Source organism: Bradysia coprophila, assembly GCF_014529535.1.
Source record: "Bradysia coprophila strain Holo2 chromosome IV unlocalized genomic scaffold, BU_Bcop_v1 contig_144, whole genome shotgun sequence".
Lineage (NCBI taxonomy): Eukaryota > Metazoa > Arthropoda > Insecta > Diptera > Sciaridae > Bradysia > Bradysia coprophila.
The window spans coordinates 979,312-1,004,182 of record NW_023503373.1 but is presented as its reverse complement, the minus strand read 5'-3'; the positions used below and the strand labels follow the sequence as shown (position 1 = coordinate 1,004,182).

General features: G+C 36.0%; 3 protein-coding genes across 15 annotated transcripts; 1 reads left to right on the top strand and 2 right to left on the bottom strand.

Moving 5' to 3' along the window:
- Positions 1 to 486: 486 nt before the first annotated feature.
- LOC119071148 (mitogen-activated protein kinase kinase kinase kinase 5) lies at positions 487 to 10,274 on the bottom strand. Of its 12 annotated transcripts, none has more exons than XM_037175878.1 (12): positions 9,907 to 10,274; positions 8,784 to 9,303; positions 8,333 to 8,716; positions 8,127 to 8,184; positions 7,920 to 7,976; positions 6,491 to 6,529; positions 4,394 to 4,680; positions 3,538 to 4,335; positions 3,391 to 3,485; positions 3,005 to 3,131; positions 2,808 to 2,934; positions 487 to 1,920 (listed from the first exon to the last, which is right to left on the bottom strand). In XM_037175878.1, the coding sequence occupies exons 1-12, from the start codon at positions 10,024 to 10,026 to the stop codon at positions 1,821 to 1,823; spliced, it is 2,712 nt and encodes a 903-aa protein (XP_037031773.1). In that variant the 5' UTR covers positions 10,027 to 10,274; the 3' UTR covers positions 487 to 1,820. The 12 variants fall into 12 exon arrangements, with proteins under 12 accessions (XP_037031773.1, XP_037031774.1, XP_037031780.1 ...); XM_037175879.1 differs by having other exon boundaries at positions 3,541 to 4,335; XM_037175885.1 differs by having other exon boundaries at positions 4,394 to 4,524.
- A 5,238-nt stretch (positions 10,275 to 15,512) lies between these two features.
- LOC119071220 (DNA-directed RNA polymerase II subunit Rpb4) lies at positions 15,513 to 18,482 on the bottom strand. 2 transcript variants are annotated; one of them, XM_037176032.1, is made up of 5 exons: positions 18,233 to 18,482; positions 17,387 to 18,080; positions 16,873 to 17,106; positions 16,567 to 16,808; positions 16,271 to 16,509 (listed from the first exon to the last, which is right to left on the bottom strand). In XM_037176032.1, exons 1-5 carry the CDS (start codon positions 18,291 to 18,293, stop codon positions 16,277 to 16,279), a joined length of 1,464 nt encoding a protein of 487 aa, XP_037031927.1. In that variant the 5' UTR covers positions 18,294 to 18,482; the 3' UTR covers positions 16,271 to 16,276. The 2 variants fall into 2 exon arrangements, with proteins under 2 accessions (XP_037031928.1, XP_037031927.1); XM_037176033.1 differs by lacking the exons at positions 16,271 to 16,509; positions 16,567 to 16,808; positions 16,873 to 17,106; positions 17,387 to 18,080 and adding exons at positions 15,513 to 15,689; positions 15,762 to 15,817; positions 15,886 to 16,066 and having other exon boundaries at positions 18,233 to 18,448.
- Positions 18,483 to 21,526: 3,044 nt separating this feature from the next.
- On the top strand, positions 21,527 to 24,317 carry LOC119071203 (SET domain-containing protein SmydA-8). The gene is made up of 5 exons (XM_037175991.1): positions 21,527 to 22,112; positions 22,553 to 23,439; positions 23,502 to 23,612; positions 23,672 to 23,859; positions 23,926 to 24,317. The coding sequence occupies exons 1-5, from the start codon at positions 21,969 to 21,971 to the stop codon at positions 24,183 to 24,185; spliced, it is 1,590 nt and encodes a 529-aa protein (XP_037031886.1). The 5' UTR covers positions 21,527 to 21,968; the 3' UTR covers positions 24,186 to 24,317.
- The last annotated feature ends 554 nt before the right edge of the window (positions 24,318 to 24,871 follow it).

Below are 24,871 nucleotides of genomic sequence, written 5' to 3'. Positions count from 1 at the left end.
TTTATTTTTTTAAATTTCGTGAAATTCGTGAAATAACATTTCCCTATGAAGAGAGTTAGTACATATTTTGGTCAGATTATATCGGAGAAAATCCAAACTGGTGTCCAAATGATTGTATTCGTGTCAAGTGAAGTATGAACGTCTACCGAAAATTCTGTCGTGACAGACTAGTGAAATTTTGAAATTTCTCCAGTGACAATTCACTATTTCTTTACAATTCGACTTTGATGTAAATTGAATGAAATGTTCACTAGACATACTTTCATTACGGGCTTCTCAGCGCTCAGAAACAGAATTGCTAAAACAAACATTTTTTAGTCTGCGGTATAGTTACAGAATAACCCTATCATGAAACCGTTGTCGTATGAGTCACTGATATTACAATGCATGCAGGCTCTTGGTCTATTATCTGATTGCGTTTTTGAATAGAATTTTTCTGTTGTTTTATTTCGAATTTTTTACAAAAATTTTATTCCTTTCATCTTGCACAAATTCACGATATTAATTATTTCTCACATTGACTTGATCTACGATAATTGTTCCGTTTCAACCTTAATTACAGATTTCAAATTTTCTTTTCTAAATATTTTGTTTGTTTGTTTTGTGTTTGTGTGTATCATTTTGCATTCTTTTAACGAATGCCTGCCATTTTTTGTTAGATAAATTTAAAAAGATTTTTACGTGTCTACATAACGTTATATGCATGCAACGGGTTTTTTTATAATTTATATTGAACATACGTATACGTCCTAGTAACGTGACTTTTTTTTGGGTTTTTTGCTGATTTTTTTTTATTAATTCCGAATAAAACAGTTTTTACTGTGGTTGAATACTGATAGATTTATGTATTTGAACGGTCAAAGCGAAATGTCTCTCTCGAAATATAGCCAAAGAAAATGTCAGTTGGAGTAGCATGCATTGAAGCTTTTCAAATTAACAACGGGCTCATCAGCTATAACCCTCTGGAACACAAAGTCGAAAATGACAACAAATGAGTAGAAAGTTTCAAATTAGGAATGCAATATCGTGTGAAATAGAAAATTAGGACAAATAAAGGCGCGTAGGATCATTCTGCAGATTTAAAAATACAAATAGGGAATGGTCAAATTAAAAAAAAAAATGCAACTAAATCTTCCGTCGTCTATGGTTGTTCATTTTCTACAACAAATTAACGAGCGACAATTTTGACTTTGACCAAATAGATGAATAGTGACGCAAGGTTTCTTATTTGAGAATTGATTCTACTAAAAATTCGTCTTCTCCAATTTTAATCGGATTTAGAGAACTCGCAGCGAAACAATTTTCGAATTACTCTGCCTTGATGTGTTATGTGACTGTAAAATGCGTTGTACCATTATAGCTATATCAAAGAGTAAATGAGTTAACACAGAAAAATGAATCCGATGTATAACAACAACCTTCGAGGATTTGTGCATATCTGTCGATGTTATTTATTGATTGATTTTCCCATCATCGACCACGAGAACATTTCCGTACAAATGCCGATTATTATAAAAAAAAGTGAAACGAAACAAACTAAACACAAAAACCATAAATCATTTCGCAACTCGCGATTTTATCATAAATTTTGATTCTTTTCATTCTTATCCCGTTTTGTGTAAAAAATTTTAAATTTTAATTTTTTTTCTCTCTTTTTCGAAATGATTAAATGTACAAATTGATTAATTTTACTTTCTTCATGATTTTATTTTATTTACACCTAAAATGATTAAAAATGTAACGAGTTTCCTTAAATAAATTTCTGTAAAATGAATACATTACCACATCGAATTAGAAATTGTTTTTTTTTAATTTTTATTTTAATAACTGGCCTCGTGGCCGGCCAAAATGTATAAATCGTGTCCTTCTTCGTGACCTAATGATCCAGTACGAAGTAGTTGACTCTCTAAGGCGACCACTCTGTTAAGTTAGTGAATGAATAATTTTTATCAGAAAAAAAGAGAACATGAAACCGTCAGTTTGTCATCATTTGAAGCCGATGTCATTCTTCCTATGACGAAAAATGTTTGTTGTGGTACTTTGGTGTCTGGGTGGTCATCCCAGTTAGTATAGAATTTGAACAAAGCACGGCGAACGTTTACAATTTAGTTTTTATCATTTTCGCTCCTGCCAGCTATTCATCGTCGTACTATGGATGGAGCATTTATTCTTTAGGTCTAAGAATCAAGGATTCCTTTACAGCATGCCGAAAAAATGCTTTAAGAAGCGGGTATGTAAAAAACTAAATTTTAAACGTTCGACGTATTTTGGTTCTAATATGTTAGACTAGCTGTCTTAGTTAAATAGAATCACTGGTACCACATGAAGTACGAACTTTTCTCATTTTTTTTTATTGAAACGATCGGTCATTTCTAAAAAGTTGTAATTTTCAAAATTTGACTTGTTAGGTACGACGAACTCTTCAATAATAAGTTTATTTTCAAATTTCTTTTTACTTTATTTTCTCTGCAGTGGCTACAGCTCGGAAAAGGTCGACCGCTGTCAACGAATTGTATCACCTGAAATTTCAGGTCAGGTCAGGTTTTCGATTTGAAGCAACATTAACTGATCGAAGCCAGAATTTCTCAAACCTCATGTTTCCCCGAAATTTTATGAAATTTTCAAACAAATCTGTCAAAACGTTCAGGTCATTTAATCCGCTTTCAGATAAATTCAGATTGCGCTGACCTATTCCGAGCCTTAGCCAGCCAAGAGGTCAAAGAGGTCAAACAAGTACCATAACAAACTATTCTTCAAACCATGTCCCTATGAGACAGTCTTTCGATTAAATTAAAGGAGCAACTTACTTATCACTGCCCAGAAGTCGATACGTTCTACTGGAATCGGTAATTTCTTGCGTAATTTCACCATTTCGTAACGATCTACCTTGCATGCCATTTTTGTGGAATGCTAATACACTGTCTGGTAAACATACTAGAAGTCACGAAAGAAATGGATTAGTGTTCGAGTGCTTGCAACCGAATCCTTTCGAAATTCCACTCACCTATACTATCTATACAAAAGTCAAAGTGCAATTGTGACACTAATTTCTTGCTCTGTCTAAGATTCCCTTGCATTGTAACAATTTGAATATTGCTTCCATGGCATACCAGTATCGCATCCTTTTCCAGCTGTATAAATTATGCAAAGTCAAAAATGATCAGCCGTGATTTATAACATTTTCGAAACGGCCATCTGTTATCGACAACAATGACAATAATAAACATAGTCTCTGGCTAGGAAGATCTTATATAGTGAAAATTAAGTTAAAACAAATGAAGTAAAAGATTTTGGATACACTAGGAGATAGATTAAACGATTGAAGTAACAGATTTGACGTTTGCATCGATATACGATGACCGTTTCTGGACGTCACAATGTTTTACTCACCTGAAATACTTTGACGGCTTTAATTGGATCCCGACGCGGTATCATCGTTGCTGTACCATCCATTTCAAGTTCGTCCGAATGGAACCAACTGGCGCCTAAATAAAGCAAAAGTAAGTATCGCGATTTAAGAAGGTTTCAGTTAATTACCACTGTTCATATTGATCAAGTCTAGCTTGACCGCACCGTTGACCGCCTTTTTAACGCCGGTACAAACAATAGGATATTCTAGTTCCGGAGTGATTATCATTTCGAATACGCTTGTAATGCCTCCATTTACAGCTGGATTGACGCCGGACAACGAAGTCAATGACGGCCAATCACACTGCTTTAACAACATGAACTTATTTAGCGGATCGTACCACTGCATCAAAAATATTCCCGATGACAGTGAACCGCATAAATACTTGTAACCGTTGTATGGATTTCTCGTCACACAGCATTGTGTGCAACCTTTTGTATCCGGGACTTTCGTTGTCAGTGCAAATTTTCGCGGTACCAACTTCTCCGGAATTTTGTTCATGTGTAACGAGAATCGATGGTTTTGCTTCGAATGTAATGCCAGCAAATCGTGACGATACAGCTGTGAACTTTTCCCGGACAGACTCATTAGCACATCTTTGATCACATACAGCCAAGTAGTTCTACGTGGATACATTTGATCGATGGCAGCGTCATGCAATTCGTTCATGTTCAAATGAAAAATGCCTTCTTCCGCACCAATCAGTAGATATTGATCTCGAGTCTCCGGATGTATCCATGAAGCGGTACAATGGATTCGTAAAGGGCAACCGTTGAATATTTTCGAAAAACAAGCTCCCATATGCACTTTCGGTGTTGGCGGCAAACCATTAGACACGGGTCTTGGTGGTGTGTGTCGTCTTCGATGTGATCGTTTCGGAGGCACAGGGGGTGTGTTGTTCAACAAATCAGGTTGGGTTTCTTTATCTATAAAAGCAAATTGGGTAGCATCCGCATCCATTATCAATTTACAAAGCGCAAAAACCTTCATCTTGTCCATCGCTTAGACTTCGCTGTCTTGATTTGCCCATTTCGTGAAGCAGACCCATTAACTGATCCATTGAACTATGTCGACGTGGCGATGGATCTTCAATGCCATTCTGATTTGGTTCGTCGCTAAAAACACAATGTTCATCGCATCCATCACTACAGCATGCATTTGATATATTGGTAAGATCGTTCATGGCATTGCTGCCATTGTGATTTGAGGAATGGGAACATAAGCAGTCAGGTGATAGTAATTCTTTGGTGTCGGTGAGAGGAAGTGTTGCTCTGAAATCAGTCCGATTCGATTCGTTTTTTGTTTATGGCCGATTAAAAGATTTCATTTTTAGAGAATTGAAGAAAACCGAATGCGAAAGTAACAGAAAAATTGTTTATTTTTTGCCTTGATTTAGTTCCTTCGTCGATGCGACACTCACTAAAAATATTTTATTATTTTCGCCCTAAATGCTATATCGAAATTGTGGTCGAACTACTTTTGTGGCCTCGTCAGCAGTTAGTGTTGCATCGATTAAGAAGATTTAGTGTAAGAATTATTAGACCTTAAGACTGGAGGTTCTACAACTACTATGACTATAATAATAATATACAAGAAGGGATTGCATCAACAATGAATAAGAAAAGTGATAACGAAAAAAGCGAAGAGTAAAGCAAAAGATAAACACTACAACTACGCATACGCATACACTAAGTGAGCAATTATTTTACAATCGAATAGACTCGTACAATTAATAATGAAGTGATTTGTATTATACAAATTATGGATGGATTCATTGATCCGTGATATGTGAACATGCCAATTAATTCACCGAAACCACAAATGAATAAAAAATATTTTGCAGCTCAATTCCCGTCAGAGTTCATCGGTGCTGATAATATTTCTCATTGCACCCTTGTTCTATGTCAGTTTATCGAAGAGTTTAATTTATCAACCTCGTGAAGCTTTGACAGGAATACACCTTTTATGATATGAAAACATCGATGTACACAAATCAAATGTTTGATAGAGGTGAAACGCTTAGACGTAATATTGTGATGTGAACGTAATGGGAAAACAAACAAATAAATGTTCCTGAGCCGTCGAACAACTGGAAAACTAATGTCACACTTAATTTGAGAGTTATTACTGAGTCTAATATGATATGATTATGGTCATTATGGGCACGAAACAGAATTCTGTAGTCCCTATATTTCAAATGGTAGGTTTTAATCAATATGATCGAAAACTCACACTTTACATCGTCTGAATAATCATCTGCTATCGACAGAAATGTCGAAAATAATCCACCAGCTCTGGCTAGTAAGACTTATGTACTAAAAAGAATGTTAAAACTAATTGAGTACAAGATTTTGTAGCGATCTATTGAAAATATTTTGAACAAAAGAAGTAATAGATTCGATGCGACTAATTCGACGCAGAACGTTATTCTAAGCAAAAAATTGTTCTACGGTATGCCTCTAAAATACACAGATTTTTTTATAAAATTAATTTTGTTCATCAGGTTCGACCCAAAATCGACCCAATTTTGTCAGCCGCCTAAAATGTGCCGGAGGCCGTTTCCAGTCTCGATGAAAATAAGTATATGTAAGGTGTTCTGCAGCAAGAACTACATGGGTATCGACAATTCTAATCGAAAGACTTTCTAAAAACAGAAAAACAGTGTCCCCGTCCCCCATTCTTATTCTTGCTGTTAATTTGGTGACCATGCTTAGCAATCATAATAGATGAGATCACAATCAAACAATTTGAAAACAACTCAAAATCACAATAGATCATCTTAAAGGTAACTCTTTTGTTCATTCATTCATTGAAGGAGATCTATACTGCTACCCAGATTTTGATCACTCTCTGCGTTTAATAGCGATTCATGATCTATATATTTGTTAGTTTTAATTTTTGAATTGATGCAACCTTTTCGTTGCGTATTCATGTTAGGCTATGAAATTGTACTGTCGATGTAAATTACTACGCAAATTGTACGAGTCTAAATGTAGGCTAAGCAATGACAAATGCATAATTTGAGTGACTAGACTAGTTCAACTAAATTAGGCCAACATTGTCTGGTTAGTATTCAATTACCTTAGTTTGAGTTCCTCATCAATATACTGTAAGAGACTCCTACAATTAAATTAAAAATTCAATGTAAAATGTTGTACACATTGCAAGGGTTTGGGTTATAAATGGAAACTGAAACTGCGGTCGAACAAAATTAGTTGCGTCAAAACACAGTTTATTATACTCAACAAGCGCATTTTTAGTGATTAGATTAATAGTTTTAAAAACAAAACAAAATTATATGCAAAACAGACACACGAAATCTATTTTTACCTAGAAAACAAATGCTCACAAAATTCAATTTTATTGTTCCTGTAATCAGACGCATATTGTCTCGTATTTATAGACTTCAGCGGAGCAGACTTTTAGTAGTACAATTATTCTTCAGAATTTATGGCTACGTTTTGCATTGTTAGAAACGGCAAACGATCATGATTTAAATAAAACGTGAAGAAGAAGAAAGCATTAGTCACAACGAATAGAGGCTAGAAATAGTTGTTGTTAAAACATTGCTTCCGTACTGTATTCACACATTATGATTTATATACCGAACAAGCATCACTGGCTATGTAATTAGAGCACAAAGCGATTAATTAAATTACGGAAAATATACAGTGTTGATAAACGTAGGACGAATCTAATCTCTGTATTGCAAACAAAACGACATCAGTGAGAAATGCGACAGAAGTTGTGCTATATGAAACACACTGCAATTCAATGTACAATGTTATGTGCAGCTGCACACAAATATCATTCTGAAGTGAATGTTAATTGATTTTGCAGACAGAAAAGAGTTGCGAATCATTACGAATCGAATTTGGACAATAGTTGAATGATTCAAAAAAGTCAATGGCAAAATTCGATTTTATCCGTTGGAATGAAAAGGAAAGTCGATTGAGCTAAGGAGTTTCATTATTATATCCATTCTAATCCGATAAGATACCAACAAATGCCGAAAAATAAAATTCTGCGATTTAACGACGAATTCCAGCAGTGGCAGACGCAATAGTAATCAATTTTCGTCCGTATTTACCTTATCACTAACAGCATAATTTTCAAATGTACTGTTGATATCGCCGCAGATGTATTTAATCTAAACGCCAATAAAACTTGTGATTGATTCCGATAAGTTGATTTTGCACATTTCGCACGTATTGAATGGCAACAATAACTGATTCAAATAAAACATTTTGGGACTACTTCGATAACGGAAACGGAAGCATATTATGCAATTTTGTGGATATGAGTGGTATGAGTGGAATTGAGTTAAGTTCTGCGAGTACTGGGAGTAATCAAAAACCAATTCGGGATAATAAAGTGCTCGGAAAAGCGTTAAGCGAAATTATAATGGCTTCGAAATCATTAACAAAAAAATAAAAACGAAATGAAATCCAAAACTCAAAATAAATTAGCAACACAAACGCTAAAAACAAAATGATAAAAGAAATCTAACCTTAAAGTCATTTGAAATAAAAGTGTACCGGTAATTCGAGGTGCACTACCATTAATTCTATGCAGATGGGAAAATAGAACAAAAATTTAGAAATGAATTGGACATCAAGGGATCATAGAAATAAATTCTGGTAATGCGATTCAATACAATTCTGAACGGATATAATGACATGGACAAGTGAAGAAAATATTTTCGCTTTCTACTTACATGTCGCTAGCTAACGTTTCCGGACTAGATGACCTGTCGTTCCATTGTGACGATGAACCTGTTGATAATTTACAGGTTAACATAGTGACAAATTGGCTAGACAAACAACCTTAAAACTAAGTGTAAGTCTCAGTGCGACTACATTGGACATTTCCCACTTTGGAATTGAACATTTAGCGTAACGATTACAAGCACCACAATCTTACCAGAATTAAGCGTATGATTTTGATTTTGTCCATTCGATCGGGACGTGGCTTTGCTAGGAATCCGTTGCGGTACATTCGCTACTGCTCCGTCCTCGTCACAATCCGAGTATTGGAAACACATATTAGGATTACGATATTTCTGCAGCAATTCTTTGGCTACTCGCATAGACATTTCAGTCGTAACAAACGGATGCGCCAATAATCGTTCCGCAGTCGGTCGCTTTTTCGGATTTTTCGTCAAAGCAACTTTTATGAATGAGTGGAACGTCGGCGACCATTTGTCTTTATCCTTTAACGTGGGTGGTTTGAAGCCACTTTTCGACATCAGGAATAAAGCTCGCATCGGATGCAAATCAAACATGGGTGGTTGAAGTTCTGCCAATTCTGTTGATAGAGTTAGAACGTTAGTATCAGTCGTGTCATCAATGTTTCGTTCGCTTCAAAGTCTCACCAATAGCCGTTATGCCACATGCCCAAATATCACATAATTGATTATATCCACCCTTTCGTTCAACAGCTGCCACTTCGGGTGCCATCCAATACGGAGTTCCAATAAAGCTACGACGTTTATTTATCGTAGCTGTAATCTGAGCTGACACCCCGAAATCGGCTAGCTTAACATCGCCGACATCAGTGAGCAAAATGTTGGCTCCCTTTATGTCGCGATGCATTTTACTCATCGAGTGCAAATACTGTAGACCTTTGAGCGTCTCCTTGCACATGTAGGATATTTGCTGTTCATTCAACGGACCCGTTACTTGATATATGTCTTGCAGACTGCCGCCACCACAATATTCCATGCATATCCAAAGCTTATCTTTACGTAGATATGATCCAAAGTATGCAATTATGTTGGGATGGCGACAGTCGCGCATCATTATGATTTCTTGTTGAATGACTTGGATGTCATCGCCTTGCTCGATTTTGATGACTTTGATAGCTGCTAGCTCATTGCTTTGTATTCGTTTCGCCTGAAAATTGTTCGATTGAACAAGGAAACTGGTTGAGTTTTCGTGTACATGAAGCGTGTACGTACTGTTTTTTACGCATTTTTTTTTGTAACTACATTAAGCGTTGTTCAACCTTTACTGCGTGTACGGTACGCATTATTGAATTAATAATGAGCCTAAATGACAAAATCACATAAAAACATAATAATTCTCTGTCGTCTCGCTAACTTGAGCACACCGTGGCATATATGTACAACCAAATCAAAACAATAGAGAATAGACGAATATATATAGCATTATCGCCACACTTCATACTCATATCCAACTCCTCTGACAATCATTTCTCTACGCTAATTAATTTGGACAATGATAATGCAATCCTCCGCAAAACTCATCAAGTGAAACAAAATCAATTAAAAATTCGTTTTTGGTTGTTGGTTTTTCGAAAGAAATCTGAATAAATTACTAGCTAACTAGACGTTGGCCTTGAACGAAAGGAGGGGTTTATTTTGAACAACGAGACATATCCCAGATATTTGACAGTTCACCTGTAGTTTTCTCATTTTATTTATTTATACTAAATTTACCCAAATAACCAACGCCTTATATGCATATGTGGCTTACCTTGTACACATCGCCATATGTTCCGGAACCAATTTTCTGGATTAATTCATATTCGTCTTGGGGATTCCGTCTTGATATATCCGAACTAAGTAATTTATTATTGTGTCCACCGTGTGCCATATTATTTTTTGACAATCAAAAAACACTTTGCTATTTTGGTGTATTTTCGTTTAGAGCTTTGCTATCACTGTTTTATGCCATCACAACACATTCGTTCAATTATCCATGACAATCTCACATTTTTTTCCGTAGCAAAACAAACAAAGGATAACGCGAGAAACACTTAAAAAATATAATTTTAATTATTGTAATGAATTTCTGTGTTGTTTTTGACAGAACGCCATTTGCAAATTTGCTGTTCAGTGCATTTTCTTTGGATACCATGCATTGACACTTCGAGTGACTTTCTGTTTGTTTTTGTTAGGTTGAATTTCCATGCAATACCGGTATAATACCTTTCAGATCATTACCAATATTTTAAACCGATGGCGGATAGTATGTACACTACCGTCTCATAATTAATGTCAAATATAATACTACTTCTCTAAATAAATGAATTAAAATATGATTTTTTTTGTAAAAAAAAAGAAAATTTAAAACGTATAGAATAATGTTTACGAGCTGATCTTACACCCCTTGCAACCATTGTCTACATGTAAAATTCAACTTGACAAAACAAAAAGACAAAATCCGTTTCCTCAGATACTAAGCGACATGTGGAATCGGTAAAATCAGCACAAACGATAAAGCAGTTAGAGGATAGTTGCAACTGAAAAAATTTGAAATTTATCCTTTACGGACATCGGGGAATCTGGCAGACGAGATCATAGTATGCTCTATTTTACTGCATGTAACGAAAAGTCGGGACTGTGCCAAATTCGCCCCTTAGAATTGATTGTGTGCCAGATTACTCCAACCCCTTTTTGTGTGAGTCCACAATCATAAGTCCTAGTAGTAACAACCTATTTCGAAGCAATGAAAATGAGGCCTATTATTGAATTGAAATCATTTATTTAGCTTCAGCTATTAATACACAATAATTTACGCAATATCACAACAAGAAAATTTGACAAACAATTGGTGTAAAGACAATCATAATTTACACCTGGTACATCACCTATAATCGTTCAATCAATTTTCTCTGAAATAAATTCTCACTTGTCTCTTTCTTAATGTCATTTAGCAGCTCATTGTACATTTTAAAACCTTTATGGAACAGAAAACTACTCCCACTCACTGATCCAATGCGATATAGGTGAAAGTCATTCCTCGATCTGGTTGAGTAATTGTGGATGTCTCTTCTGTATGTCAAATTATTATTGTATTATTGGCAAATCAACGTACAAGATCAGGACTTCGGTAGCAAGTAGGAGACGAACTATCTGAGTTTTGTGATCCAACGAAGGTTTTTGTTGGATCATGGCTCGGGTGGCAAGTATAAGACTAACTAGTTGAATGCTATTGGAGTGCGTTGGGCAAATTCATTTACCGAATCTATTCAAATTGAACGAAAGTCCCAGAGAACTTAGTGACGTATTTTTGGCCAACTGAAAATCATAGAAAATTTAACAAATTTGATTTTCGGTAAACGGTTTTCGGTTACGAACGTTCCATACAAAATAATAGGCCAAATGACAGTTAAAAGAATCTGTTCTTGTGCCTGTTATTGGAGTGCGTTGCTATGTGTAGAGTAAGACTTACAATTTTGCGACGTTATTCTTTAAAGTGACTACTTAGGCCTCTCTACGCTTATATGGAAAACTTAGGGCTAGTGCTACAAAAATCTACTTGTCACAGCAAGGTGTACAATATACTATGGTCAATATACTTTGGATAAAGCTTTTTTTTTATCCAAATAAGGCGTTCTTCTAGCGTAGAGCACGCATGAAGGCCTCCGTTTGGACCCATTGTACTGGCTTTCGGTTGGGTTAGACATTTGCTGTTATATGGGACCTTCCCAAACTAACTGCTTAGTTTTGGATGTCCTCAGGTTGCAAAGACCTATTTTATCAGGCTCCAGCCTGATAGTGCTTTTGTCAACATATATGTTCACCTAATTAATGAAGAAAGTGACAGAAACAACACGTAGTGATATACGGCTACAAGTTTTCGAACGTTTTGTTGATTGTTCACTCAAACACATGCATGTAAACAAAAATGCAAAATGAGGTCTGTACAATACGCGTACCGTTTTCATCGATAAAGAAATCATTAGCTAGCCACAATAATTCTGCATTCTAATATCTTACAAATTTCCATCTATTTAGAAAATACAGTAGAACTTAGAATTGCATAAAAAGATGTCAATGAACCGCTACAGCTCAAAAGAACATTACAAGATAATTTTTCGAAACCAAGTCCAAGAGCCATAAGACAAGAGTTCCTTGGAACATTAGAATCGAGCTCAATAAGAGTCCCGACATGGAGCCTTACGACAATACGTTCTTTAGAACACTTGACAACACAATCAAACATAAACTTCGAGAAGTAACAATCATTATAATGCAATGATACTCGAAGTACATGTTCATAAACAAAGAGAACAATGAAATTCTGCCAGCCTTACACAAATAGCATAAATATACACATTGAAAAATGACGAGTAAAATGATTTTGATTTAGTGAATAAATAAAACGTTAAATTATTTCACCAGAAATAATCAATCCGAAAAACAAATGAAGCCAACACAAATCTAATTGCGACGTACAAACACGTCCGTTCTCGATGACAACGACTCAAATCATAATCAATCACATAATTGCATCCCGGCGAAGAGCACCAGCTCAAATTCGCTTTGATTTTAACGTAATTTTTGCAAATGGATTGATTATATTTTCGAAGGTCATTCGGATCCGATATAAGGCATTTCATAATATCATCCTCTACTATAATAGGGAATTTGGTGTCCGTACATGTAATTCTATGCGCACCGTGTTTAAATATTGATTCCAACAATTTCGACAAAACTTGTGACCGCATTGCAAACTAGTCGTTTTTCTCTTATCGAAACAAATTAACCTGTCGCAGACGGCATATTAACTGTTTTACTGTTCAAACTATTAGTTCATTTGATCGAAGATTTTTAGAGATTGATTTCAGAAATCTTTTACTTCTTAAATTTTGAACATGCTTTTTGCTATAGACCTTATTAGTCAGAACTTGTCGTTTATTATTGCTGGCGTTGTCGATAACAGATGACAGCCGTCTTGAAAGGGTTACAGTCAGCTTGTTTCCTACGATCGTTGATCCTTGAAATTAATATTTTTGCATCGCGAAAAAATGCATCACGTTCCTGTTCAGAGACGGCAGCAACAAATTTCTCTGTGAGTCTGTCTGTATGGGAATGCTAGTTCTAGAGGAAACCAGCATTTTGGGTGCCGATGCGCCTTAAAAAAGCATTCTGTGCTGTCAACATAACCATTTTGTTTAACAAAATTTTGTTGTCAGCTGATTTCATATTTTTTAAGATTCTGTTTGTGTTTTGTGTATTGCTTGATTTCGTTTTTATTTATGTGGTTTTTGTATTAGTGAAATCATTAATGCATAAGATAAGTATATGAAGTGAAAAAAGTGATGCAAAATGAGGATGTATTCAGGTAAAATTCCTGCCGAAAAATTAATTGTTTTTAGTGGAATTGGTGTCATTGAATTTTTAATGTTCACACACCACACATACACTACACTACACATTCAATCTAGCACTGTACACAACATGAACCCGTGGCGTTGGCGCTAGAGCTCTCGACTCATAATCAAGAGGTCCCGTGTTCAAATCCGCGGCTGGGCAAGATGATGTAATATCAATGTTCACACACCACACATACACTACTACACTACAAAATGATAAAACGACAAAACGCCATCTTGCCAACTCTCGAGTATAACTCTATGGTTCAACACATCGCTTGTAGGCCTAATAGACTAATGATGCTAGCGTTTAAAATGTTATCATCTTCGCTGTCATCAAAAGAAGACTGATTGAACATAGTGGGTTAATATTATTAACAAAATAGGTGACTTGAACACTATAACACTCGAACTTCAAAAGCTACTTAGACCAAATTCATCGGATTTGGGATTTATGTAATTTCTTTTCCAATTTCTACTTCTCTTCACTTGCGAAGGTAAAATGAGTTAGTTAATTAAAACCCTCACCAGACTTAATTCATTTTTCGTTTATTTTTCAAACAAAAGGTAAAAAAAATTGTTGTGGCAATGATTCAACATTAATATTAATTCCGATTCAGATCGAATAAATAAAGAAAATTAGGAAAATGACTAACTAAAATGAAGTACTTCAAAAAACTGGACTCCTTCATCTTGTTCGCAAAATGTCGAACTATATTTTCGTCTGCCACCTTACACTCATTCAAAATCAGCACGTAATTGACCAACTCATCTTCGTAGTGGTGGGGATATTCGCTTATCTTCATTGAACTCTTAACATCGCTCAAAAATGTAGTCAAAAATGACTGCACAATGACGGTGTTGGTGTGTATCATTCTTTTAGCAATCGTTGTGTATGCCACCTTAAAAGCGTTCTTATACAACTGGCACAGTCGTAATATCTTTTGGTAATCTATGTCGATTTTAACAAGCATTAAGTCGCTCTCATCGGAGCCACAGCGATACACTTTGTCCAATATTTGCTTCAGCATTTCCGAAAGAAATTCAGGATAGGCGTCGATTAGTTTTTCCTGAATCATGTATGGCAGCTGACTATCAACTGAAAGAAAACAAAATTTATTAACCATTAAGCTTGATATGGTAAATAGACCTAGTACATACAGTAAGCTAATTTCCACATGCGGAGCAATAAAATCTTTCGAATCTGCAAGATTGACTCATCGTAATAAGCTTCCATGTCGATTGTCAAACCTTTGATGAAGAAAATCAAAAGATCGTTGTTTGGCTGATCGATGCAGAACGGATCGTACAAGTACCAAGCACAATGTTGAACAATTTCCTCCAGATCGGTGGCATATTTGCGGATATGTTTCGACATTGCCTAAATGGAATACATTGGTGATCAAGCAGACAATGGTAAATAATTTAGCGGTTTGTGGTCATACGTTCTGAGGCTTTACTCTGCTCATTGCTTCACTTCGACGCTCCACGTAACTCCCGTTGCTACCGCCAATCTCGCATTTCAATTCCTTAATATAAAAAGCCTACAACGAATTTTTGTTAGAATTTTATGGATTCGTTCGAATCTGATTTACTCACAAGTTGCTCTAATCCTTGGATTTTAGTCGATTCACTGCCAATCATTTCGAATAGTTCCTTCAATATTTCATTTCGGTCGATCGGAGAAACAATTGGAGTATCTGCAAGAAATTGGAGTTTGTCTGGTTGTTAATTAATGTGAAGAGTGAAGCATTTATCGTTAGTTGAGATACAAGGTTTGCTGACTGAAAGTAATCATGAGCTTGCCATAAAGGAACCCAAATTATAAATAGCAGTATTTTCAGCAGAAAAATCATTTGGAACACTTGGTTCACTCGTAACGCTTTGATTATGGTTTCAAAATCTAACAAAAACGATTGGAGTCAGTTTGGCTGTATAGTTGGCTGTACGATTAGTCTAGGTGAAAGCAAACACAAAATGAAAGTGTTCAAGAAGTAATTTATTGTGGTTGGATCGTGGTACATTGAGTGCTTCTGTTAATACTGAAGACTTCTCTTAGTTCCAATATCTTCTAAAATTTGGCGCAATTCTTCATCTTCAAAACGACCTTCGAGCGATGGTATCAATGCTTTTGCTTCTTCTGGTGCTTCAGGACCTTAAATATTGAACCAGAATTAGTAAAGCGATGAACAGATTCATGATAACCTAACAGCATTGAATAACTTACATAAGTTTCCAAGTGCTGCCAACTCGAATTTATGTAATTTTTTCTGCATCAACAAACTGTGAACGACAAATTTTGGAATTGAAATTCGTTTGTTCTCACTTAAACGAAGAGAGGAAAATCATACCTTCGAACTGCAGCGATTGTTTCTTTGTTCTTAAATTTACGAAATATGTCCGTGTAGCCGAATGTCTTTAAAAATACTTCCGAGAATTCTTGTTCTTCGTCAGCCGATTCGTTTTGTTTTTTCCGGTGATGCAGAAGCATGTGCACCTCGCTTATGAGAAGGGTTTCAGCGTTTTCGAATTCTGTGGATTCAATAGAAATAAGTCGGTGAATTCGTGTTCCTTGGGAATTGGGACTGACTTACACAACTGAATCAGAATCGAACACAAAAACACCTAAGCACAAAAACGGGAATTTATTTCGAATAGGAGAGACTAGTTAGAATTATTTTAAAAAGACAGACGATCGGTCGGTCGCTAAGTCTGTAGATCTTAAAACCTCAAGCCTTCAAACTACGTTTCCGGTTTATTTATAAAACCTGATTTCAACAGAAAGTCGTACAATTGTCTAGTCTTATTCACATCGATTTTGATCAACCGCCTTGCATCCGCTAATCTGAGATTATTAGACTTTGTATTTTCCGACATTAACATTGATTTGTACGATAAATATGCGGTAGGTACCAAGCGTATAGTGCTGCACAACTCCTTCTCCTCTTCGTTCAGTTTGTCGTAGCTGGGTAAGCCTGAAATTATTCTTCATTAGCTTGACCGCACGAGTGCCCACATGTCAACATTTTTACCTAAAATGTCTAACGGCGTTGATTTTCGCTTGACGCCCGCATTAACTAAAATTAAATTGGCCAGTGGATTGCTCGATGTGGCAGCAGGTATTGAACTCGGCATTAATTGCTTCCACTCCCACTGAGAATTAAATTGATCAGCCCGTTTGTCACGAATTTTGGACAGTCGCTGTGCCCGAAGTCTATGAAATATCTTCCCTCCGTGAAAGGTTTCGATGCCGTTCTTACGAACTTCATACAGTCTGCAGCGAAAATGAAGATGAATTAATTCTTTCCAAACTTTCAAAATAGAATCAAGCGACGCACCTAAACACGTATTTCTTCAAGTCATGGGCGTACTGTAATGCTTCAACAATTGAGTCGAAACCGACTCCGCTCATCAGTTGCATGAAAGCTATAAATCGGCCGCTGGTATTAGTCTTTCCATTCGAACTTTGATTCGAGCCTAATGCTTCGGAATATTTAGACAACCAGCTGAGTGTACGATTAGCGACCAGCAGACCATGCTCTTTAATAATTTTATACCGACGTCTGCGTTCCCTACAAATATTTTGATTATTTTTGTTATGAAGGGTGAGACAAACTTGCAGTTAGTACAATATGAATAAGACGACCTGTGCCCAGGATTTAGGGATATTTCGTGCTAAGACATTCTCTTTGATTTCTTTCATTTAAATTAAAAGTAGTTGCTCGTCCAACCTTTCAACCTTTTTTGAAAAAGTCATTCATCAACGGCTCAACGTACTTCAGATCATCACTAGCCATATCCACAATCCTGAACACGGTTCCAAGATTGATAATCGTTTTTTGTTATATTTACCTCAGCCGATTATTGTAGACATTGAACATCGCACAGTTAAGTGCTTCACTAACATCCTCATCACATTTATTCCAATTCTTCAGATCTAAATTGCTAATGATAGTTTCAGCCGAATTATCATACGGCGTATCAAAGTCACCACGAGCACATCGATATCCAGCCATTTCCTTAAAATTGTGAGATTCAAGGTCGTGACGAGGCGGTTCGACACTATTGATTTTATACAAATATGGAACAGTTAGCGGCTGATACGGATCCTTCACCAAGCCGACCATTTTTCCGACAATACCGTCAAGATAGTACGACATATAATGGTCGCGACATTCATCCGACGTTTTGGTGTTCATTTCTTTTGCTATTCCATCCCAATTGCCGAAACCGTTCACCAACATCAAATCGATGAATTTTTTTTCGTCTCGTGCCGACCAATTAGTATAGGGAAATACACGAACTGAATCATGGCGTATGATGTAGTCGTGTGAATTTCTGTGTTCTGATGATTCAGCACCTTGTGAAAAACACTGCATGCAGAATATTCCGTTTTTGCATTCGGCACATTTTATGTATGGCTCCTGAACGACGGCTTTGCAGACGTTGCAGTTAAATAAATTTGATTGACCGTAGTATTGGGGCCGATAATGTTGGACTCTTTGTTGTGTGAAGTCACCAGCATTTACGGATAGGATATCTGATTCTGAAATGTTTTTCGTTTATCGAAATTTTATCGCGTATCTTAGCCGATAGCTCAAGCATTTTTGTGTTTCGATTCGATGCTTTGTGAGAATTTTCGATAAGCAAAGTAATAACACGGTTCGAAAAGTCAAAGTAGTTAACCTCAAAATTTACCTTTCGGAAATTGAAGATCCGCTGCATCCTCTTCCATCACATCAACCGGTGCCAGAGACATGTTTCAAATCGTTTGAGCTGATGAACTTTCTTCAATCGGATTTCCAGTAATTTTAATTTAATAAATTAAATGATTTCGTCAACAAACTTTTGTGTACACAGACGCTGAGCACCTCTTTGATTCTTCTTACACTTGAAACTATTCAGTACGTAAACTTACGTACCATATATAATGGATACTTCAAAGTCAGGGTTGACATTTTACCGGTATATAAAATGATGTTATTGCGGCAACACTTTTTTGCTGCTTTACCCTGACGGAGATATCAAAGTTTGAATGTGAATTCCCATACAAAAATTCCAAATATCGAATTCGACTGTTTTTTATGCGACGGTTTCTAATACCACTAAACTCGTGGATTATTATAATATTTCAGAGTTAGTCTTAATTCACAGTCATCAGTTTGCATTCCGATTTGCCTCCGTGTACGTGACAATTCGACAGTAGACTATGCCAATCATATTTAACCAATGATGTCATTTTAAAGGTCATCAATAGTGGTGACTTTATCACTATTTTATTTTACCGGAATCATGCACACATTCAAATAAAAGCATTTCCGCCAAAAAAATCATTTTTTAAATTAACGGACAAAAAAATTTCAGTTTTGTGGTGTCACTTACGACTATCTTCACAACAGACATGTCAAGAATTTTGTTTACCTGAATGGCAACATATTTTTGCATGTTTTCTTCACATTTTACCGACTGAATTAGCACGAAACGTTTTGCAGGGAATTTCTAGGCACATAAACTTAAGGAATTGAACACTGAATTGCATAATCGACACCAAATTGCTTTAAAAATGAGATTTTCACAACACCCACAATGTTTGACCAAATTAATTTGTCTTTAAAATTATTTCGGAGAATTTGTACTAAATTATGTTTAAGACACTAGCATGAGCACGCTCGGAACTATTTTCTGTGCGAAATTTAAACTGAATCACTTTGTTTTACGCGAAATACTACAAATTTTCGACACAAACTTGTTTGAGATTTAAAATTTACTGTCCCGATTTGACATTTCATCAAAACAAAATTCAGTGAATCAGTCAAAACTGGATGAACTGAGTGAACAATACTACTCATACTACTGTAATTGCAAAGTGGCAAACTTAAGACCTTATGTGGAATTTGGGTGGAAAATGGCGCAAATCACATATTTCAGGAATTTATAAAGTGAAAAATCTTTCCGGTTTCAAGTTTTTTCGTCAAAAGACGAGACACGGGTATCTTTATTTTCAATTTTTAGCTGCTTTATGTAAAAAAATTGAGAAAAAAAATCATTTTGGCGTAGTCTGTTGCCATTTGATACAATAGAGCATATTGTTTGAAATGACAACTGTCACGTACACGGAGGCAAAACCAAGGCTGTATACTTTGGGGAGGTCAGGCAGATGCAGATACACACCACGTTTCATACAAAAAATTCACCACGCCATACAAATTCAATTTTGGTGAATTTGCTTGTATCGAAAAGGTGTGTTCCCAAAGTATACAGCCTTAGGCAAAACGGAATGAAAACGGATGACCCTGAGGCTACCTTCACAGTAATGCTTAATTTCCACCTACCGAAAAAGTACTCCGTGTGAGAGACAAAATTGTTTTTTTTTAATTTTTGCTTTGTTTACTTGACAGTTTAATTTTTGTTGAGTGGAAAATACATAAGATTGATTGAGTAATGATCGAGGGTATTTAACAAAAGAAAATTAAGATTACTCATTTTGACATTGCCCCCAACCCCCACCCCGATCAAAATCAATATAAATTTTTCAAACTTTTCTCCGTTGCCACATAGCTATATTGTACATATATGATTTTATCGTCATCTGTGGTGTGTCACCCGCGTATCTGTATCTGCATGACCTCCCCAAAGTTTACAGCCTTGGATATACTTACCGTCTCTCTAAAAGGATAATAGTTAAATTTACTTGCAGCACCCTACAAACCTTCCTCTCGGAGGAAGAGGTATTACCCGTATTACCCAAGGTATATATATAGGCAGAGGTAATGCCATACGCGCGGCATATCACATTAGTTCGATGCTAATCACAATTTTTTTATAAAATGGTTAACTACACACACGGAATTTTGAAAACCGACACATTTTCTGTTTCTGTGTTTTACTTGAGTTTCTGATTTCTCCATATAAAAATACATGCAAAATTCACAAAATCTAGTAAACCACGAAACAGAAAATGTGTCAGTTTTCAAAATTCCGTGAGTGTATAATTTACTTTTGTTTCACAAAATATTGTGCTTATCATAAAGTAGATGATTCAGGTTTCTATGCATTTCTTTGCTTTAAAAAAGTAAAGAGATGGCGTTTGTGCCACTTACGCCCCTTGGTGCAACTTCAACGTTACAAAAAAAACATGGCGGCTATCGGTAACTCTAACCAAGGTTCTGAAAGAACCTTGACTCTAACTGCATTTCAATACGAAATTTCAAATTGTCTCAAACGTTTTTTTTCTTCATTATTTCACCTACAAACCCATGGCAACATAACATTACATTTTTCCTGAAAATAATAGGTAGCGCTCTTTTTTTGCAGATATTTTTACGGTCTATCGGTGATCGATATTAATCTATCGATGATCGACATTTCTTTGATATGATAACGATATAAATAATTATCGATAATCGATGTATCAAAATAATATCGCCCATTGATGGCTACAAATTATCCGAAATCGCAAATTTCTGCCAAATAACCAATAGCAATCATTTCCAAATACGATTCTTAGAAATTATATTTTTCACTCGGCTATTTGTTCTCCATACAGATGTAACCACTGTAACCTCATTTCTCTAAACATAACAATTACCATTCTTTATCTTTAAGTTAGGTATATTTACAATATATACCGAAATAGAATTGAATAATGAATAGCAAGTGTTTCCAGATTTACGAGTAAAATCCGTGAATTATATTTTCTCATTAGGAACCGTCCACAATTGATATATACCTTAAATACGTTTGAAAGGGTGTCTTGCCAAGTGTGAAAAAAGGTAGAAGAAAATAGTAGAAGACGGTCTAAAGATCATCAATAAATAGTAAAAGTCATTTTCAGGCCACCCCTTATACACTTCATCAGCACACGAACATTATGTTACCTTTATTATATACATATGTTAAATTTCCTTGTTGGTCCAACGCACATTACACATATACCTATGTTTTACAAAAATTTACTGGTAGACGAAAATCAGATGCGTGAAAATTGTATTTATAATCTCAGTCGGGCAGCACAGTGCGATCATCTCTCAGTACGTTTAAGAAGATACATTGTGTAAGAAGTGAATTTTCCGACATATTTACAAATAAAAAGATAGAAGAAAAATTGATCTTATTGAGTGTTCGTAACTTAAAACCAATGTAGGAATTTTCTCTTCGTTAAAAACAGCATCTGGACCTCACAATAATAATCGAGTTATTAATCTTAATGAAATTTGTTAGGTGAAAACCGGTGAAAGACGAAACGCACTGGAAAGCACTAACATACTCACTCATACGGAATTAATAAACCTATTGCGTTCGTGTCCTCGATTGTCGAACCGTACAGTTTGAGTTTATTTTCGAATATCAAAGTGCGTGAGACGGAATCACTTTGACACGTGCCTGTAAAAGAATTTCAATTCTTATTTTTTGTCGGTGATTGAAATAAAATTAGATGGAAATGTCAACGCAAATTTGTGCTGTTTGTTCAGTTGAAAGCAAACTGAAGTGCTCTAATTGTGCCAATGTATTTTATTGTTCGGCTGCTCATCAGAAAGATAACTGGAAGGCCCACAAGAAATCGTGCTATCCAATACAGGTAAAATACACCACTCCAGCTTTAACCTTTTATGGTCGGCTATATTATCTCTTATCGTCTACGAGGACAACAATATTAAATATGGACCTCAAACTAACATCGTCTTATGTAGTAAGATACATGTTAAAGCCACAGAGGTATACTCGAGAGGTGACACAGTGGGACTGATATTATTTGGCAACCAAAAGTTACACCTGGACATGTTTAAAAATAACAGCGCCGCCATGCCATCTTTCGAGTCTAACTCTAAGCTTAAAACAAATGGAATTAAAGATTTCGTTTTTCAATCTGTCGAAAAAATTTAGATCAAATGAAGTAATAGATTCTACACCTGTTCTAACAATATGCTTGCTGTTTGTACCATAATTGGAACCACTGTTCTTTACGAATTAATACCAATTAATGCGTCGATTTTAGACAGAAAAATTTTCAATTTTCAGATACAAACCAGCGACATATTTGGTCGTTATCTCGTTGCGAGCCGAGATATTAAACCTGGTGAAATCGTTTTGAAGGAGTCACCGTTAATAAGTGGACCATCGCAAATTACGCCACCGGTATGTGTCGGTTGTCTGCAAGGTCTCAGTCCAGAATTGAAAGAAGAGTGTGAACGTTGCGGTTGGCCAATTTGCTCAAAGACTTGTCAGCAAACAATTGATCACAGAAACGAATGTGATTTAACTGTAGCCCGAGGCAGTAAAATTTCGTTGAAGCAATTTTTTTCTCCACATCCTACTTATCAATGTGTAACAACGATACGTTGTTTAATGTTAAAAGAAACTGCCCCCGAGACGTGGGATAAGCTGATGCAACTGGAATCGCACTGTGAAGAAAGACGTGGCTCGGTTCTGTGGCTCAACGATCGGGAAGGTGTTGCGAAATTTATTCAAAGATTTTTTAAGTGCGATAGATGGTCTGAAGAAGAAATATTGAAGGTGGCGGGCATTGTTCAAATTAACGGACATGAAATTCCTTTGACTGAACCACCGCATGTCTCAATTTACTCTTATGCATCGTTTTTGGAGCACTCGTGCAGTGCTAATTTAACGAAAACGTTTAACACAAAAGGAGATATAATACTCTGGACGGTCGGCCACATTAAAAAGGGTGAACATTTAAGCATTTGTTACACTGACATTTTATGGGGAACTGCAAGCCGTCAGCACCATTTGTTACAAACGAAACTGTTCAAATGTGTTTGTGCACGATGTAGTGATGTTACAGAACTAGGTACAAACTACAGCGCAATTAAATGCAATTCGAAGAATGAACCTTGCGATGGATTGCTACTTCCAGAGAGTCTAGCGAAATGGGAAGATAGTTGGAGGTAGTGCAAGGAACGGGAGCTCTGTCTCATTCACACTGAGTTATATTGCTCTTTCTTTCCAGATGTAATAAGTGCAGTCACATTGCCGAATATAAGTACGTTGCTAATATCGTTGAACGAGCCGGAAAGGACCTTAATGCTATGGAAAAAGGAAAGGAAGAGCATTGTATCAAGTAATGTTTTCGGGTATTCGCTTGGAAACTAATTTAAGATACAAATTTTCTTCGAGTAGATACATTGAACATTATGGTCAATGGCTGCCTCCTCACCACTTTTACATGTGTGACGTTAAAATTGCTCTAACACAAATTATTGGAGCCGGTGGTCCAGAAGCTTTACAGGGCGTACCGGAAGAAATGTTGCTGCTAAAGATTCAGTTATGCCAAGAGCTCTTGAAAATTTATCAAACTGTCGCTTCAGGTACTTTAACTTATCACAATTTACGATCGAAAATTGTTCAATTAAAGCAATACATATCTGATACAGCCGAGACCAGACATTTAGGCGCTTTACATTTCGAATTGCACGCTGGTCTTGCCGAATGGGGACGTCGTGGTGTCCAGCAGTTGAATAATAGTTTCAAAGGAGCATTCGAAGAGTCGTTGTTCAATGCGGAAGAAGCGATCCGTCTGCTGGACAAAGAGCCAAATATTTTACCCGAAGGTAAAATTTGTGAGCAAGCGAAAGTTAATGCTGAATCGTTGAAGGTTTTATTGGGTACGACGACTGCATCTATGGATTTGTGATTTTAGTTGGTTATGTAATCAAAACGGTACCGTAGATTTAGATGTTTTTTGTGAAATGAATTAGATCATTAAATGGACCGTAGATTCGATTGTCTTGCCGAGATGTCTATGAAAAAGAATTTGTTGGATATAAGATTCACCACATCCTGTATATAATGCAACGAAAACTCATTGATTGTATTTTATCAAACCAAAAGAGAGTAAAAAAGGTAAGACAAAAAAAGTGTGTGCACTAAACCACATTGTATCTGGTAACCTAGCGTCGAATCCTCATCTGTCAGGCAACACAACACGACACAAATAAGCAATTTGATATGACCAATTTGGTCATAAGCATAGTATAAAATCAGAAATTCATAACTTTCTATCAGCCTAAGTCCTAATCAGTAACCGAATCTCTTACTTCTCCTGTTCTAAGGAATTTTAACAGATCCATCTAGATAACTTACAATGCCACCTCTGGACTCTGGCGATGCATATGTTACGCTAATCGATTTCATCTCGTCAATTAATTGAAATACTAAACAAACACGATGCTCTTTCCTTTAATTGAACCCATACATAGTTTCTCTTAGATTTCAAATTTCCGTTCAAAGTTTACTGCATTCCCATTAACATTTTACTAATTTGCATACTAAAAGGTGTAAAAGTCTGACCTCACATTTGAAATGATTCAACCGGAAATT